Source organism: Erpetoichthys calabaricus, chromosome 4, assembly GCF_900747795.2.
Source record: "Erpetoichthys calabaricus chromosome 4, fErpCal1.3, whole genome shotgun sequence".
Classification (NCBI taxonomy): domain Eukaryota; kingdom Metazoa; phylum Chordata; class Cladistia; order Polypteriformes; family Polypteridae; genus Erpetoichthys; species Erpetoichthys calabaricus.
In genome coordinates this window covers 250,509,925-250,529,189 of record NC_041397.2, presented here as the reverse complement: position 1 = coordinate 250,529,189, position 19,265 = coordinate 250,509,925, and the positions used below count along the sequence as shown (strand labels likewise).

The following is a 19,265-nucleotide window of genomic DNA, read 5'->3' as shown; positions in this document are numbered from 1 at the left end:
TTTTATTAACAAAAATATTGGAGTAATCTGGCATAGACGGATATTACCAGCATTCATTACTGTCCAAATATGATCCAGCCCTAACTGACTGTACTCTGTAAATACATTTACATACTTGTTTTGCAAGAGGCACAAAGTATACATACTGTAGCTTTTCTCAAAAAAATAGCTGCCGTCTTTAATCTTTTACTCAGACACCACAATAATTTAATCGCTTTTAATAAACACTTTCTTTTCTTTCACTTACCTCATAGCAACATTACTTCCATCGATAACAATAGGTCTCAAGTTTGCAGCATCTTCAACTATGTCTTCGTGGAAAGGAGAATCAGAGCGGTGTAACTCAACAGATGCAGAATGGCAGGAGGATAATGAAGAGCAGGAAGATGACGATGAAGAGGAAGACGTACAGCTCCCAGCACCACTGTTCAAAAGGGGCTGCTCTATCTCAGATTTACTTCCAAGCTTTACGAGTTCTCCAAGGATATCATTGATAAGAGCATCTGAACCCAACTTGCTTAATACAAGCTGGACTTGATCCTCTGTGTAACCCAACTTCAGTGCAAATTCAATTTTATTCTGGTAGTCCCTGCCAACATCTGGTGGTTTCTTTTCTTCTTTTGATGGTCCATGATCATCCTCTGAACTGTTATATAATATTTCTGTCCTTAAGGTATCAGTAGGGTCAATACAAGGTGAACGACAAAGCTGACGATGTGTTTTTGTCAAAAAGTTTGTATCCGGTATGGCACTAGTGACATGTTCAGACTCACTGTCTGAACTGGTACTATCCTCTGAATCTCCTAAAGAGCTGCTGCAGGTGGTGTCTTCTACAGATCCTGGTCTGCCATCATTGTTTCTGGCATTTATTCTGTCCATTCTGGGTTTCTCTAGCCTGGACCAAGGTGCAATTACCCTGAGCTGTCGATCTGTGCTTTCCACATGTAAGTAGTCCAGGTTAAAGTCCAGGATGGCATCTATTCCATCATCCAGTTGATCCTTTAAGCCCATGAATTTGCCGCATACGCCTGATTTTACACTCAGAAGGTTTTGGTGTTCTTGAAAATAAAGTGCCTTGTATTCCTAGAAGACAAAAAAAAACATAAAATGAAAACTCTTATCTCATCATCTAATTTTGCATAAACAAAGCTCTCATCAGCCTTCCAGTACACTTTCTGGGTTTTTCGTATTTTTCAACAAAATTTTAAACATCTATGCTTATTTCTGTACAATATTCTTTTAAAATGCTATTTGAATATTACACTAACACACAGACTGCTACTTCGACTCTGTAAATTATTTTGGAAAGGACAGGAATGGACTCCTTTGGCAAAAGCTCCTGATATTCTTCACTGCAGTGACATTAAGTTACTAGAATAGCAAAGTGTAATAACTCAATAAAAGAAAATTAAAGTACAAAAGCAACATGGAGAGCACTCACAGCCTCATAGATGCTTACATTTAGAGAACTTCATCCCTGTCACCATCCCAATAGGTAGAATGAGAGAAAATTGGATTGTTAGCACCCCTGTTATGTATTCATCATTTAATTATCTTAACAGCTGCTGCTCCTGTGATAAGTAAAGGGGAAAGTCTGTCATATTTGTCCATTAATTCAATTCATCAATGAATCAGCTTTGCTCCATTTAAAGTTTTTGGGCTGGAACCTACCTTGAAGCATCAGGCATAAAACAACCAACCATTAACACTTGTTAAAAGACTTGACAAAAACCTTTACAATAATATAATGTTTTACTGAGCTACAAACTACAGCCTAAACAGACAACATCAACTGTATTATCCTATAACATGAAATATTTTGTAACTAGATTTTTCTCTTTAAAAACTGGTTTTACTATTAAAGACATAGAAGTTTTCAATTAAAAATGGCGAGCAGATATTCTTTAAGGTACTGTATTTCCATAACTTCTTTATGTTTGGTTTAAATATACAACAATCAATAATGTGATAGTTGTAAAAGCAGTAAAACAAAGCAAGCTTTGAAAATACCCTCACCTCTAGTTTGAGCCAGACAGCAACACTGTAGAACAGTACTCATTAAGTACATTATGTGATATGACCTGCTGTTCTGTTACAACATGCATAATTCCAAGTATAAATTATACAAGAGTGAGGGGATGGGGGTATAACTCATTCCATGGAGCAGAGCATTGAAGAGTGGTGTGTGTGAATGCTTTAAATGTGTGATTTAAGATTCAAAGTTTTCACAAGCATTTTCATAGCAAGTAAATTGTTTCATTTCTGAAGGGTACAACATTTCAAATGATTCACTGGGTTGGTATTGTAAGATTAAAAAAAACAAAACAACTAAACTAATTACCCAAAGCACATATTAAATAGTTCATATTAAATACAGTCAAAGTAAGTGACAGTTTATAACTTTTTAAGAATAAGAACAAAACACTGAGTAAAAACATCTAACAAATTTAGTCTACAGTGGAAAATGTGTTGTCAGATGAATCAGACCACTTACTCAGGACTGATAACTTCAATTATAAAACAATGTACAAGTAGAGCAAAATGAGATGTAAAACAATATACCCACACATTGAACTGAAGAATGCATAATATGGAAGCTGACATCTTTCAGATTTACAGTAGGTTTGCTGAAAGTATAACCAACTTCAGCCTTCCATTTTCTAAATATGCTATTTTTAGTACAGAAATGCAAAGAGAAGCAAGGAAAAAGTGTTTATAGCTTTACCTTCAGCACACTTTCCCATGTTTACTAATTAACTTCCTTTAAAATGCAGTGTACCCTAGCCCAGGTAACTACAGTTCAATAGCTCGACTTGCATGGTATATACTAACAATTTGGATAATCAAATGTGAGTCATGCCACAGTAAATTAAGCAAACCATTCTCGAGTTCCACAAGTTTTCATATCAGTAGACAACAATCATATACTGTAGTCCTCAAGAACACTTAAAATTAGATAAATCTAACCTCATGTGACAAATACCATGTGATATATTAATAATAAAAAAAAAAAGATAAAAAAGCCAAACATGAAAAAAGTAGGTAAGATTTTGTCAGTCTCAAAGAGTTTTCACACTTGTAATTTGTTTGCTTTGTGCCAAATCAGGACAGGAACAGTTACTTTGTTTCAGTCTCCAGTTAGTTCAATTGTGTTTCACAAAGAAAACTTTTACACAAACCATATGTAACAATAAACACCCCGCAGTCATGTAGAGAACATCTTTCATTGGTTAGTAACAGTTTTTTTTTTTCTGGGGTAAAACCACCATAGAGAGTCACCACCGCATATGCAATAATTAGGTGATAAGTGTTTGGTTCTTTAGGGTTGATTTCCACTTTACTCCATGTGCTGGGGAGGCACTCCAAGACCCTGAATTGAATTAAGCAGATCTGAGAATTTTAGAACACACATTGAATAAACAAATAAACCTAAACACATAAATATATCATCAACACATAAAATCATGATTTTTTTTTCTGATGTGCAGCTGCCCTACAGTCTACCAACTGTATGTACCTAGTACAAAGCAAGAGGTTCATGTGCTTGAACAAGGTGACTTGGCAGCCTACCCCTATTGTAGTATGCATTTAAAGGTCTACTGCTAACTAGGATAGAAGAAGAGGATACACATATCAAGACGACAGTTTTCCACTACTGCAAAAAGGAGGAATATCAATAGCAACTTCCTGAGGCAGAAAGCATAGAAAAGAAAGCAGGGAAGACAGATTACTTGGTATTTTATATGAACATGTCCTGTTGCGTCCAAGTTTAATTCTTGGTACAAAGGCAAACGAGATATTGGGTTTGCTTATGTAATACCAGAAGAGCTAACTAACTGAACCAACTAACCATCATTGAACGATTACAACATTGTAAGAATAAGATTGTTCTTAGCTCATGGATACCAAGCTTGGCCATGTTCTTCCATAGCTACCAGTGAAATATTAAAATGAGGCAAACACCATATGGCTAATTACATATTTTTAAGTAATGCAATGTGAAGCTGTGACCTTTTTATATTTAAATTTTCCATTTAAGCAAAAAAAAAAATTCAGACTACTTCAAAAGTGCTACATTTATGTTTTACACTGAAAGCTAAATCGTTAATATTAAATTGGAGCTGAAAAAGTTTATACAATTTAAATATATGTAGTTTTGGTTTAGCTAGTTTATCACACCATCAATTTGAATTTGACTTGCTTTATCTTGGCCATTACTACTAGGATATCAACTTGTAAATCAATGCATACATTAATTTCCTGAACCTATCTTTCACTACTTAGTTATAAAAAGCCATAAGTCATGTCAGTAAGACTAGGCACAAGACAAGAACGAAGCTTATCACATAGAATCTTAACGTACATATCCACACACACCCACACACACTCGAACAATTTAGAGTTTCCTTTTAACCTAGAAGGACACAGGTTGAATGTGTAGTCTCCACAGAGACAAAGATTAGACACTGGATAAAACCCTGGCACTTATATTAAACAAAGTTAACCACCACATAACTATGTTTCTGCTTTCTAGTAACATTTTCAAGTATGTAGGAATTTGTCCATTTGCACCCTCTGTGTTCTTTCTACCATGAATCATGGGGTCCTAGAATTATGTAGGACTAAATATACATTGTGAAAAAAATGCTAAAATGTTTAAAGTCAAAATATATATTTTTAAAGATACATAATTTAAAATTTAAGTTGCAAAAACAGTTATAAAATGTTTAGTTATTTATACTATTACAAATTAAGTTATGTCATATTAAAGTTGATTATTTTTTAAAGAAACAATTTCCTAGCAGTTGTATCCACTGCTGTGACACCTAGCATGATTTCTTGTAGCTGTATTATTTAACTTCTATAAACAATGTCTGAAGTTCAAGTTCATCACTGAAGAAACATGGATGAGGAAGAATTTATCTGTTGCTTTGGCCTTCAGGAAGCATTTCCAAAACCTATTAAAGATAAATCTATTGGAAACAGGGCTGCCTAGCAACAGGCTTCTAGTTGCTAGGTTTCTGCTACATTAGCATGTCATCTTGAATGCCATGATAGTGAAAGAATAATTTGGTAGGAACAAAGGCCCACAAAAGAGGCCGAGGCTCAAGTGTGTCTGGCTCACCCTCTGTGAACAATAAAGCTGCCAAACCAATCTGGGCACTGCGACGTTATTGTTCTACAGACCTTGCAATCTGCTCCGACAGTAGGATATAGACATCTGTATGTGTTTATGAATCTGTTTTCTTTTCTCTTAATCAAAAGTTGAGCTGAGTCATCAAGCAACATCATAATCATTTAGTTTTTTAATGTACTTGAAATGCTGATCAAATGCTTGGTATTTATTATCAACACTAAAAACATAAATGTTCCCACAAAGTAAAAACTATCATAAAAGGTTTGCAATTATTTTACAAAAAACACAAAGTTCTCACAACAGTACTGTAGAACGTTATTCTACCAATAAAAATGAAGTGCTCAGCAATCATTATTTTGACACACTGGTGGGCGCAATTAAACTCTCTACAGTTAAGAATTATATTTCTCTGTGTACACGATCTTAAGACTTTAGGAAAACAATATTTCATGATAAAGAACAGGGGTTATATAAAGTAGAATTTCCTACAAACAGGAAAAGTAATACACTGGAGCAGAGGTAAAGTCAGAGCTGCAAAGAACAGTTTCAATCAGTACAGCTGGCACATGTGTCAGTCGGAGAAACACTTCAACAACAAACGCTTGCTGATAATCCTGGGAGAGAGTTCCAGGGTTTATCATACAAAAAATAATAACAACAGTAATAATAATACTAACTTAAAGCTGGTATAAAACAATCAGTGAGGATAATGTAGATAGGTTGGGGTATGTAAATTTATAGCTTTGCAAATCAATAGCAGAGATGTGAAGAGATTAGTATAAAACAATAATCTTGAGTATGTGAACAAGTTAATGGCTGAATTTTTGTTAAGTTTGGCCCAATGTAACTTTATGAACTTATTGCAAACAATGCATCAAAAAAAAAAAAAAAAATAGCACTGAAAAGAAAACTGCAGAAAGGTGGACACGTGTGGACTGAAAGATTTTCATACAAAACGCTAATCCTCAACCACTGCAGTTGGCACTTTTCATAATTCTGCAAACCCAAAATACCACTGATACATGGCATATTCACCTTTAAAAATGTTGCAAATAGGAATTGTTACAACTTGAAAATGTACTTCTTGCATAGAAAAATTATTATGTAGTAAAATACTTCAAGCTACAAATTATGTGGAATTCCATGAAACACACAACATCTAGTGACAGCTAGATTTTACAATAAAGAGCATGGGGGGAAAAAAAAGCCCTTAACTAATTAACTTTCACAAAAACTGCACAATAAATGACTCATTTTTTTTGTATTTTTATTGCTTATATAGTTTGTAAGTGAAATATCCAAAGTATTTAAAATTTGACATAGCACTGTGATGAAATAGCCTATGTATTTAAAAGTTCATCTTAACTACTGTCTGAATAAATACTTAAAGAGGAGTGGACAACGAAGTACAAAATGTCTACTGGCATTTCTATTTATTCATTTACTTGAGATAGCAGCCCCTCTATCAAAGTGTTTTTATATTCTCTCCAATTTGTTAATTGATTAAATTTGACTATTTTGTTCTGAATTTTTTATGTGAAATTCATATAAAGGTTTGATTTTTATTAATTGTAATGACACAGACAAAAATAATTCAGTTTAAGGTTATCAAAGCTGAATCAGTTACCTTCTGTTCTCAGGTTGCAAAAGAAACATTTATCAGGTTAAGTTTTACTTGTTGCAAACTCGCACTTTGAAACAACCACATCATCTTCATAATTTGTTTTGGTTTCAGTAAGTGTAAAGTAATAATTCAAATGTGAGCATAACAAAGCACTCATCAGTGTATTGTACCTAAATGGCTATGGCACTGAATATTAAACCACCAGGTAACTTCTGTAATTTGGGCCCCTGCCTTTCTTATTACCCTGAGTAAGTCATTTATAGTACCTATGCTCCAATTCTGAAAAATATATTCAAGCATTTGTACTATATATCTATACTTATAAAGAGTCCTAAGGCAGGGTTCACTAAGATAAAGACATCATATAACTATATACATGGAGTTTATTTATATTTTCATTACTTTAAATTTTAAGTGATAAGTGTAAAGTGTACCCACACAGATTTATTCATTGTGCACCTCAAGGAAAAGGAAACTGCCACATTAAGAGAGGAGTCGCAGCTAAAGAAAACTTGCATCTAATTTTCAGTCTAGAATAGGCACTTGCTGAAAACCAAAAAAAAAACATCTAATAAGCAAGTCTAAATTATAAAAAAGAGATGCTTAAGGAATAACTTTTGTTTTAAACTACACTATGTACAGTTACTTTACCACCGCTTGATGACAGCATACATGAACCAATACTCAAATCCCAATACTAACTGAACTATACTTCACATTTTTAAGCACTCAGATTCTACAATGTCTCCGACATGTTTATATTTTGTATAAAGAGAGACTATCAAACAAAGTGTTATATGGTTTACTTGATACACCCAAACTTAACAGTTTCACTAATATAGCAAAATGTAATGAAAGTAAGTAAAACTGTCAAAAAGTACTTTGAGAGAAAGCTTTTAAATGTAAACTAACACTGAACATTTATTGAACATTTTCCTTTCCCTTTCCTAATAAATGAGGCACACCATCAAATGTAACGTAAAAGTTAGCATTAAAAAAAGTATGATATAAAAATATGCTGCATAATAATTCAGTATTCACTTTTTATCATGCAGAACATTATAGTAAACATGTAAAACCAAGTCCACAGGGCTTTAATTACTATTGTAAAGTAAAGAACTGTTGTCTGTATGCTTGCAAGAAACAAAGGAAGGGTGTCCTTTTGAACAGATTGGTTAATGCTAAGGGGGCAACAGATGTCTACTGGAACCACAGGGGATCAGCAACTGGTGGCCTGCCCATCTTCGCAAAACTTTCAATAGGCTTATGCATATGCTCACACAAAGAGGCATGTGGCACAAAGACGAGGCTTTTTCTTAACCCTTTATGAACCACAGTGTAACTCCTTTAATATTATGGTACAATTTTTCTCATTTAAAGCACTTTTGGCAATAGGCTTCATACAAACTACAAGGTGTCATCTGCCTGTACTACAATTTACATAATTAGTGATAAAAATCTGCTGAAAGGATATGCATATTCGTGTTCTAATGTGAAGTTATTCTTGCATTGTGACAGATCTATCCACCACTTTGTGCTAAAAGTCTTATTTTTCCCCCCAATATATTTATCCATCCACTGTCTTTTTAATTTCTACTTTATTCTGCAGCCTGAGGATTTTCTGTTAACAATGGGTACAAGGCAATATTTATCCTTTAATGAAGTAATGCAAGTTTAAGCAAAGTATGTTTTTATGTAGCAGTTTTCACAAAACAATTTACATTACAGTAATTTAATAAATGTTATACTTGATACTAAAAGTGAAAATTACTGTGATACTGTTGTGTAAACTAGTATATTGAAATAATTTCTTGTATAAATATTATGTAAGTATTTTTAAAACCTTGTACCTAAGGTAATATTAAATTAATGCCAAATTGAAGTCACCAGGGTATTCAGATTACCAAGAAGCACCCTCACAGAAAAGTGCTTAAAAATCATAATTTACGATTAGTTTTAAGAGCAATACAATCTGTTTCCTACTTTTTCCACAAGTTAAATAAAAAAGTTTTTAACTTACCACAAATACTTGAGAGCAGAGTTGTAAATCCTAATAAAATCACGAGTAAAAATATGGAAATGAAGACCCAATTAAAATAAAACAACTTATCCAGCCACAAAACTACCCATGATAGGACAAATAGAATAAGCAGTAACAGGTTCAGTAGCTTGGACACTCAAATTTCCCAATTTATTTTTTCTTAAACCCAATCAAAGTACTTACATTCACTGGAAAGCACACCGACATTGGCTTCTTTGTAGTGAGTGCAACAACAGCTCTTCGACACAATTTTTGCTGCAGACTTCTAGGCAGGCAAGTGTAACAATGAATAGCTGAACAGATGGAGCAACAATGTCTATGCTTTCCCTATTAGAGAGTAGCCTTGTTTGACCAATCAGAGCCAACTACCTCACAATCAGTTGCACGGGCAGATGCAAGACAACTCCTCCGCCTCACATCAGGCTTGTAGGTTTCTAAGATAAGCAAGTTGCTGTCACTCGAAAGGTCTGCCCCGGGCAGCCTGTGAATTAACAAGGGGTGTGCTCCAACAATAGTTTGAACAAAAGAGGATAGCAGGCAGCTGCTGCACGAGGGCTCAAGTCATTAGGGAGCAGGCCGCTAGTAAGAAACACCTGGCTTGTTGAGGACTTTACCCGATCCTCTTTGTGTAGGATTACTGGATAAAACACAGTAATACTGAAAAAGTACTGTATGATTTTAAGCAAACTTGTTAAATAAAAACCAGCCTGGAAAAAATTTAGAATGAAGCATTCCCAACTCTTAGGTGCACTATCTAGTTAACATTTTTAATTTATTTTATTCATTTTATTTGATATTTTGTATTTGGTATTTGTTATTAAGCCCCGTGGAAATTGTTTTTTCACATGATCTTATATTTATAAATTAAATTTACTTAAGCTGTACATTAACTACATACTTTCAAGCTATAACAGTTAAAACTTTCACTAACAAGAAAAATTAAATTAATAAATGTATTACATAATTCAACAAGCAATGCAAAAAATGGTTAATCTACTAATTTGCTGTAGACATTTAAAAATTACACTTTTTATGTCTCGAGTCACACCAATGCCTAGAAGTGACAGAGGACATTGAAAAACATTTTAGTTTTGCAAGCATAAATAACTTAATGGATGTCTAATGTTCAAAAAAAACAACTAACTCATCATGTATACATTTAGTTTCAATTTTGGAACACACTGGCCCAACTGTTATTGTACAGTAAAGACACTTTCACCTTTGATTAGTTTTACTTAAAAAAACATTAATTTTATTGCAAAAGAATGACTTCTGTTCTGTATTTTAAAAATATGACTGTAAAAAGCCACAAACATCCTCCTCTCAACTGGTACAGGAAGCACACCAAAAACACAAACATTATGATGTTGATTCTCCATTGCATTCGGTGTAACAGTATTGCTTTCCATTCCTCGAAGGGCCTCTTTAATTGAATGGATTTCAGCACATTAAGAGCCATAAATGAAGTTTAACATTTCTGGTATTTACACAATTCTACTACCTAATAAAGAAACAAATCCCTCTGTTTCCACATTACTGAAATAGGTTTTACACTTAGTGTGTTGTTCATCAAATCAGAACAGGGAGAAAAGACATTTCCAAGGCACAGAAGCCTTAAATCGACAGCTCCCCGCCTCTTGCTACACAATGGGTAAAAGAACCTGTGTCTACTGAATACAGCAGCTCTATTAGGCCTTCCTGTTCAAATGACCACAAGAGAAATAAAGCTTTCAATCCCAACCCCCTGTTGTAGCAGAATGGTCCTTTAATCCTATTTATTAGTAGTATCCACTAGTCAGTGTGCTAAAATAACTAATCAAGAACAGCTGAGCTCCTCCACTTTCTAGCTTATATCAGGAAAAATTAATTCACAAATTTTTAAATACTGTAAATACAGTAAGAATTTTACAGAAGTTCAGAAAAGATCCAAAACACCAACCAACCTTGAGGCTAGTCTTTTTTTTTTTTTTTAAAAAAGGTACACATTTTATCTTGATAATGTTTACTGAAGAAGATATAAACAGAGATTTTCATCGAGAACAGAATGCCAAAAATCTTCATACAGGAGACACACATACCTAGTACTTATCAAGTAAAATGTGTAGTCATTTGAAACTTCAGAGGTTATTGATACTAACCAATAAAACAAAAATACATTTTTACATTTGAATTCTCTTCTACAATTCAAAATCACAGTAATACCTACAAGAAATTAAGCAATTACCAAAATGCAGGATATTACTCTTCCTTCTTAAGGGATTTAAGGAAATGGCAATCATACGTCTTTCCCAGTTTTATTTGTGAGGTTTTAGTCTACATTTTAAAGCATTATCAGAGGTCAGTATCTGATTTAAAGCAGTATCAGAGGTCAGCATCTAATTATATATTTGCTGGGCTTCAATCAGATACAACACCCTAAGACACTGCATTCCCCTCGGTTTACGATTTAATCAGCAGACTATTTGTTTTATAAAATGTTGTGACACTGCTATGAAGAGATGAACGCCAAATATTAAATAATTTACAGCAACGCAATGAACCTCCACACACTCACTTAGTCATGGCCTTTCATTACTTTACCACCTGCTCAATGAGACTCCAGACAAGGCAAACAACAGGTCATCTTAAAAATCCCAGAGGAGACTGGAGTAGCTAATCGTATTTCTGCTTTAACAAACAATAAAGTATAACATATTAAAACTTAGTTACACGAAATGCCACAGTTATGTGAGGTACAAAATCCCCTTAGAAAGGAACAGTACTCAATATAGTTTTACCTGACCAAAGTGAAACTTTACAAGATCACTAAAGTGTACTTTGACTTCTCTCTACTGGATATTAGTGAGAAGCAAATAAAACAGATTAGATGCATCTACATGTTATTAAAAAGGAATCCTTCAATTATGTTACTTGTAAAAACACAGCATAAAAGACAACAAATGATCACATGTGGAAACACAGCTAAGTGTCATAATTTACTTAAATACAATAATGATAGAGGCGAAACACACTATATTCAGGAAGTCTATGAAGAAGTGGGTAGAGTTGTAACCAATCAGGTCTTGGCTTTTTTTTTTTTTTTTTTTTAAGCTTTAAGTTACAGGAATAGGTCCAGAAGGGTAGTGATGTGGTTGGAAGCAGTACTAATATAAGAATGTCATATCATTATGGGGAAAATACTTTACAATACCTCCTTTATAAAGCCTCTTTCAAGCAGCTTTGTAACAAAGGTATATTAGTAAGTTGATTTGTGAGGGAGGGAGATTAGTAAGGTGTGGTTCAGAGGGTGTTGATCATAAAGTCTTATTTATTATGTGCATGTTCTTCTTTTCATGCTTACATATGCTGGGCTCATATCCAAATGTCTGTTAATGGTGTTTTCATTGGATAGCCATGATTCAGCCAGTTCTCTGGCACTTTTAGTATTAGCCTTGAATTTTACTTGCATAGACACCCATTTAAATGTGTGTCCGGTTGAACTTGTATGTGCGTAAATTAAAGACCATGGGTCCTTCCTTCTGACATCATTGCGATATTCCTGCATACAATACGTGTTACGAGTGTTTTTGAGGTTTGAGAGTATTTGTAGGCTTGTGTGCTACTTTGATGCCTGATCTGGAAAGGATATGGGCTGTTCCTTCTAATACCCCATGATGATAAGGAAGTGTATGCCAGGTGGGATGGGGGGTTAGGTTAGATTTGATTGGCATCTCCTATGTAAGCATTGTTTGATGAATGTCAATGGTTAGCAGTTTATATAAATAGTTGGAAAAGACAGTGTCTTTCATTCTTTTTAGTCTCCTTGGTATTTTAATGGGTGTGAACTGTTCCAAATAGTGTCTTAATACAGCTCGGTTTATTCGATAATGGGCGATTGCTAGCAAAGTGTAATATTTTGTCCACTTAATATTCCTTGCAATAAACACCTATAATCAGGATGGGATTGTTACCTTTGAACTAGATTGCAGGGAATATGGTGTTGATGTGGTTGTGGAAATCATTCAGCTGGTAACTTTTTACTATGATGAATGTGTCATCAACGTAGCGTATCCAAAGTTTAGGTGTGAACTCAGTTAGAGCCACACCTTTGAATCACTGCATTACCAGTTCAGCCATGAGTCCTAATAATGGAGATACCATTGACATGCCTTCTTTCTGTTTGTAGCATTTTACATTAAAATTAATGTGAGTTTTCTGGCAAAGTGATATTAGATGTATTATGTTCTTTGTGGCCAGCTTCATTTTTGCTGTTATGGAGGGGTTGGCCAGATGAATTGGAATCATGGTGTACAGCGACATGGTATCAAATGACATGTTCTCCTCCTTAGTGATGAATAAATTATTTAGACGTTGCAATGTCTCAGCACTAATAACAGAATATTCTGAATCATATGTTTAATGTTTGAGCATTTTGAAAAAGTCTTTTAAATATGTTATAAGTTGGACCACCTTCTGGCTGGCCAAAGGTCTAAATTTTAGAGGGGTTTTATGGATTTTAGGGAGGCCATAGAATTCAGAGCAGTTTTTTTTGTATAAATCCTGTGGGGGTTTATGGTGACTCTAACAACTGTTGCCACACATTATCTCTTGCCTTATTTTCTGGTATCTGTGTAACAATATTCTATTTTGTTCTCTGTTTCCCTTTGGATAATAAATGTTTACCTAACTACCTATCACCAAAAGAAAAAAAAAAATCTTCCAGTCCGCTTCAATTATTTCCTGAACTTACCAGCTTTAAACTGATAATTTGATAACTCAGATGAACTTGATGAATTCTGAAACACACAAGAACAAATCCCTTAAGCAAAGGAAGCAGGCAACATTTTTAACTCTAGAGCGTGATAATTAAAATACGTTAAAAAAAAAAAATAATAAAAAAATAAAAAAATCAAAGTGTGTGATGCAAAAATCTATAACAATAAAATAGGACGGCAAAACAAATTCTTTATAAAAAATATGCAATGCCATCGAATTGTAATGCATAACAAGGAATCTAAATTAACTTTAAGGCAGGCAACTACTACTAAACTTAATTCTTGATAATGTATTGCTTTATGCAATTCAATTAGGCTATTTGTTCCTCAGGAACATTAGGACAAGGAATGATCCCTGGACAAAATCCTAATTCATAGCAGGACAAACTTACAACCACACTCACTATCAGGAACATGAATGACTGCCCTGTTCCTGTTTTCATTCTGCCACATGAGAAATAAAAAATTATATATACTTTTAAAATAAAAAAAGCAACAGACAGTTGTTGACTTACAACCTATGTGCTTTACAATCGTCTTGATCTCAGTTTACTACTTGTAGCAGTTTTGACTACGTTCAGTTACATTTGTCTTACAGTTACAGGAAAAAAGGAAATTAATCTCAACAGAAAAAATTAAGGTGATTAAGCAGTGTGAGGGTGGAAAGAAAGCAAATGCAACAGCATCCCATTGTAACCAGTGCTCACTGTACACATTGTACTGCTGCACTCTGGCTTTGAATCAGGTTAACCTACGTTGTGACTCACAATGTGCCACTTCATACAAACTGCCATGAAGGGGTAATGTAATCATGTTGAACTCCTTTATCTGTTAATATTTATTATTAACAGGTTGAAATGTTAAAGTAGAAAACATACAAGTGCTCAAACTCTGCCGGTACAATTCCACCTCTTTGAGTTTACACAATCAACAATGGGAGAGGCTCAACCTGATGATGTAACATAACACAAAGAAAGGATTTGTAAAGCTGTTAAAGGTTTGGCACCCATGTGAGCAACAGTAATAACAAAACAATATACAATAAAAAAAAAATCTATACAGTGTGCTAAGAATGATGATAAAAAAGGATATAAAACAAACAATATGACTTAAGGGACTTAATACAGTACAGTACTGTATTAGTACTGTATGAATATAAATAACTGACCAGGAATACGCATGCTCAATAAATGTCACTAAGTTAAAAGTAAGAACATACCTTTCTTTAGTAAGCTGTACATACAAATGCAATATTCAGCACAGTTTAAAGACATGCTTTTAGGCTGACTAAACAGGGATAGCGCAAGCAACTGAGAGTTCGAGCATCAGTGTGTTCTTCCATGACCTGGTTTCCTACTCAGAGCTGGCTCCAGACTTGTGAAAAGCTACAAGGACAGACTCAGGCTCTCTGTAATCCTTGACTGAATCAAGTGGGTTCAGCAGTCACAGGAGTATACTTCACTTTACCCACTGATGGGAAAAACAAAAAACAAAAAAATCTACTCTTTGATATCATTTTAAAATGGTTTTACAGTGTAAGTGAAGATCATATAAATCTTGGTAAGGCAGGAATGCATTTATTCTTGTACTCTTTTAGTTGTAGGGAATTAAATAAAAACTAATGAGATTAAGGCAACAAACTATTTTTTGATAACCTTTTAGCAACCGTTACTTTGTATTTTTAGATGTTTTCTAAGACAAATACACTATTATATAGATAGCTGTTTTTCCCCAATGAGCATTTTTTTTTCTTATTTTATTCTTATTAATTAAAAACAAAAACAAGTGAACTAAAGTGAGCCTACTAAGTTATTAGCGTTGGTACATGGCATTTTCCTCATCATTTTTACTAAAACACACACTTTATGATATCATCCTTTGTTAATCAGAAAACTCTTTCCGCCTTTAAGTGTGTATAAAAAGGGTCCTCATGAGGGTCATACTAATACACCAACAGAGCAGATTCTCATGACTATGATGACGGACAATACATTCTTTTAAACCTAAGCCCCTGTATGACCTTTGGACTGACAGACTTCTGGACAGCCCCTTAAGCCCTCTGGCCAGTCAGTTTCCTAGGTTTCCATTATAGTTTGCCTAGCCACCTGCTACTAATTTCTAGAGTAACAGGATTCCTCTTAATGATAACTTTAGACCACACAATGGCATAGACAAGATGATGAAGCATGTGTTAAACAACAAAGTGGAAAACAAGCAGCAATCACTGTAAAGGGGGCAAAACTCAAACGGAAATGAGCCAAATCAAACTACGCTGTTAGAGTATTATAACCTTAACAAAAAAAAAAAAAAAAAAAGCAACATGTTATTTATATTCAGATTTTTTGACTGTACAATATTGCAGTAGAGTCAGAAATGGGTCTAAGATATTGAAAATTATATGTGGACTTAATCACATGCAAGCTACATGAAGAAAATATTAAAAGTCAGTTTACTAAGTTGACTTTTGATTCTTTCCTTTAACTTTCCTTATAAATGTCTAGCTTGTGTTAATACCATAAGGCTGTTTCTTGAGGCATACATTCAAATTGATGCTTTCATGTGAAGACTTATCTGTACATAAGGATTGGCAGTGGAGAGTTTGAAAAGCAGGACAGCTTATAAATCATGTCACAAAATTTATTTAAAATATGAGTGACAATACTTAGAGTGTGTCAGTATTGCAAGGAACTAGTGAGACTCGTACAAATCAGTTGAAGAGAAATGAATAGTGGAATACAGCAGATGCATCCTTGTTAAATGATCATTCTTAATTTGGTGTTTCAAAGATGATCATACAAATATACAGTATGCTAATAACATTAGAAAGCTTATCTAACTAAAACTTTTTCAGGGTCATACACAGTAGTTGATGTTTATCTAGTGTTTCTAAACCAACGCAAAAAAGTAAACAAGGTGCAAATGTTAGTCTCGTAGTGAGTCTTAAATTCAGAAATAGATGATTGAATTATATAAAACAGTGTTTTATAATAGCCCGGCAGAAAAAAAAAAAGCATATTGTAGACCTGAAAACAGAAATAAATCCTTACACGAACATAAAAAGATTTTGATTTCAAAGTAATCTAGATAAAAGTGATAACTAGAGCTGGGTGATAAAATTATCACAAAATAACTTTTCCTTGATAGAAATTCAAGACCTGGTTAACACAACGTTAATAGAACCCATTCTATTCATGTTTTGACAGACATAAAAAGCCAATGACAATAGGAATAGTACTGCACCAAACCAATCACGTGGCTGGAATAGAGTTACAGCCACATCAGGTTAGGTAGACATACACAGCACTGAGAGTAGGAGTAGCCATGCATTCCTTTACGTCAGGAGTGGGAGCAGGATAAAAGAGAAAATGATTACAGAAAATGTTAACAAAAACTCAAAAATCAGCATTACCAATGAAGACACTCCAACGGACACAGCTCAAGGCTCAAAAGACGAGGACATTGTTGAAAAGAAGGGTCAGATGAATTTGGTAGTATGGAGATGTTTTGGCTACTTAAAGTCTGACAAGAAGCACAGTAGCGTGCACTGTAAATTGTGTCAAAAGCATGATCCCACAAAGACAGGTAATACCACTAATCTTATGTACCAGCTGAAACAGGGCCTTCCTTTAGCGCATGCACAGTGCAAGACTTTATACTCCCAGAGACCCAAGCAAGTGCTGCACTAATGGGGATTTCTTTTTTTTTTTGCCTTGGGAGTAGAGGTCTTAACAGGATGGACTTTTTTTCCCCATTCCCACCCACACCTTAACGGTCTTGCCTAACTCCCACACACATAAAATATTGCTCCCATGAAGGAAAAATGTCATGTATGGTTGATAATCCTGTTTAGAATGATCTTGTACAAAGAAGTGGCTAAAGGTTTCCACTCTTTGGCCAAGTTGTCCTTTTCACTTTTTTTTGCAACAATTCTGCTTTATCAGTATTTAATACAGATCTTCCAATGGGACTTTATATATGGTAAATGATACATTGTTATTTGAAATGCATACATTTCATGTGGGTTCCGTTGTCTAAAACGATCTGTATAAAATGTAGAATGATGGGAAATGCGAGACAAGAAATGTTGAACACATAACTAAAGCAGAAACTTTTTGCATTTTATAGTAATAATGACAAAATACTGATGTTAAGTGTATAATGTGTGAAGACTGAAGTCAAAATATTAAATAAACACATTCACAAAAGTTATAATAAAACAAGTTCCCTTTTATTTAAGAATATAACCGAAGAAAAAGAAATCATTCAAATTACATTTTGCTGTCAATGTGTAAAAACCGAAGCCCAAATATGAATCGAAAAGTAGACACATATGTTTGGTGGTGCAGAAGTAAGGCAGATTCGTAACAACAGACAACTTGTTCATGTCGCCTTCACTGGCTAATAGACTGCTGCACAGCAACACATCTCTGTTTGGTACCATAAACAAAGTGGGACGGGAACTTCCACCTGCAGGTGAAGTGTTACTTCAGTACATGATCAATTTTCCACACTAGTGTTTACGTCTGGCAGTGTCATGCTGATGGTGTATGTGCCCAAAAAGAAGTCTGTCTGCATTCTCAGTACCAAGCACCGTAACATGGAGATTGGACAAGATGTGGTGGGGGGGGGGTAATGTTCAAATAGATACCAAGATGACATGATTCACCAGTGTTTGTGTGTCTGCTTATCCCTTCAGTGATATGTTTTACAATTATCAAAAATTTACACCGGGTATTAGGTTCAAATCAAATGTATGTTTTTATTATATAATAGTAATAATAATAGCAGCTCACTATTAAAACGGTAAAAACGGGAAAGACCCAGGCTTGAACCTGCAACCTCTTGATTATGATTATGTGGGCTTCGGTTTTTACACATTGACAGCAACATATTTTCCAGTTATATTCTTGAATAAAACTGCACTTGTTATACCTTTTGTGAAACTGTTTATTTGATATTTGAACTTCAGTCTTCACACATTGTACATTTAACGTCAGCATTTTGCCATTATTACTATAACATGAAAAAAGTTTCTGTTTTAGTTATGAGATCAACATTTCTTGCCTCGCATTTCCTGTCATCCAACATTTAAACAGATTGTTGTAGACACGGAACACACTTGAAACTTGTGTATTCCAAATAATGATACATCATTTACCCTATACAATTCCGGACAACTCACTCTTAGATAAAGTGACTTCATCCCTGAGAATTCTGCGTCTGATTTGACTTTAGCTGCCTTGGTGGGGGATGAGTGAGCAGGCTGCCTACTGCCAGTGCTGACCAACACATTTTCAAAACAAAGACACTGATGACAAGGTACGAGGGAATTTAAGGTGATCCGACATTATGAATTTTTTTGTAGGCTTCAGGGATTCTAGTGTTAATACCTACTTGATTTATTTGTAAATGAACAAAGAATTTATTTTGTGTTCTCATGTAAAACTTGAAAGCTTTAAAATTTGAGTTTTAGATTAAAGAAATTAGATTTTAAAGAATTTAGATTTTACTTATTTGGAGTTGACCAACAAATTTGTGTTCTCCTGTACAACTTGAAAGCTTTTGACTAGTAAGAATTGAGACTTTCTTATTTTGTATTACTTATTTTATTTATTTTTAATTGACCAAACAATTTAGTTTTTGTTTGTGTTCTCCTGTAACACTTGAAGCTTTTGACTGGTCAGAATTACGATTTTGGTTTATTATATA

At 34.3% G+C, this 19,265-nt stretch overlaps 1 protein-coding gene across 2 annotated transcripts in view; it reads right to left on the bottom strand.

The window, feature by feature from the left end:
* Nucleotides 1-19,265, bottom strand: part of LOC114650766 (probable ribonuclease ZC3H12C) — a 101,834-nt gene that overhangs the window by 57,958 nt on the left and 24,611 nt on the right. For both annotated transcript variants that reach the window (XM_028800606.2, XM_028800605.2), the window contains exon 2: nt 248-1,083. In XM_028800606.2, coding sequence (XP_028656439.1) covers nt 248-1,011 — 764 coding nt within the window. In that variant the 5' untranslated portion in view covers nt 1,012-1,083. The remainder of the gene's footprint in view (nt 1-247; nt 1,084-19,265) is intronic.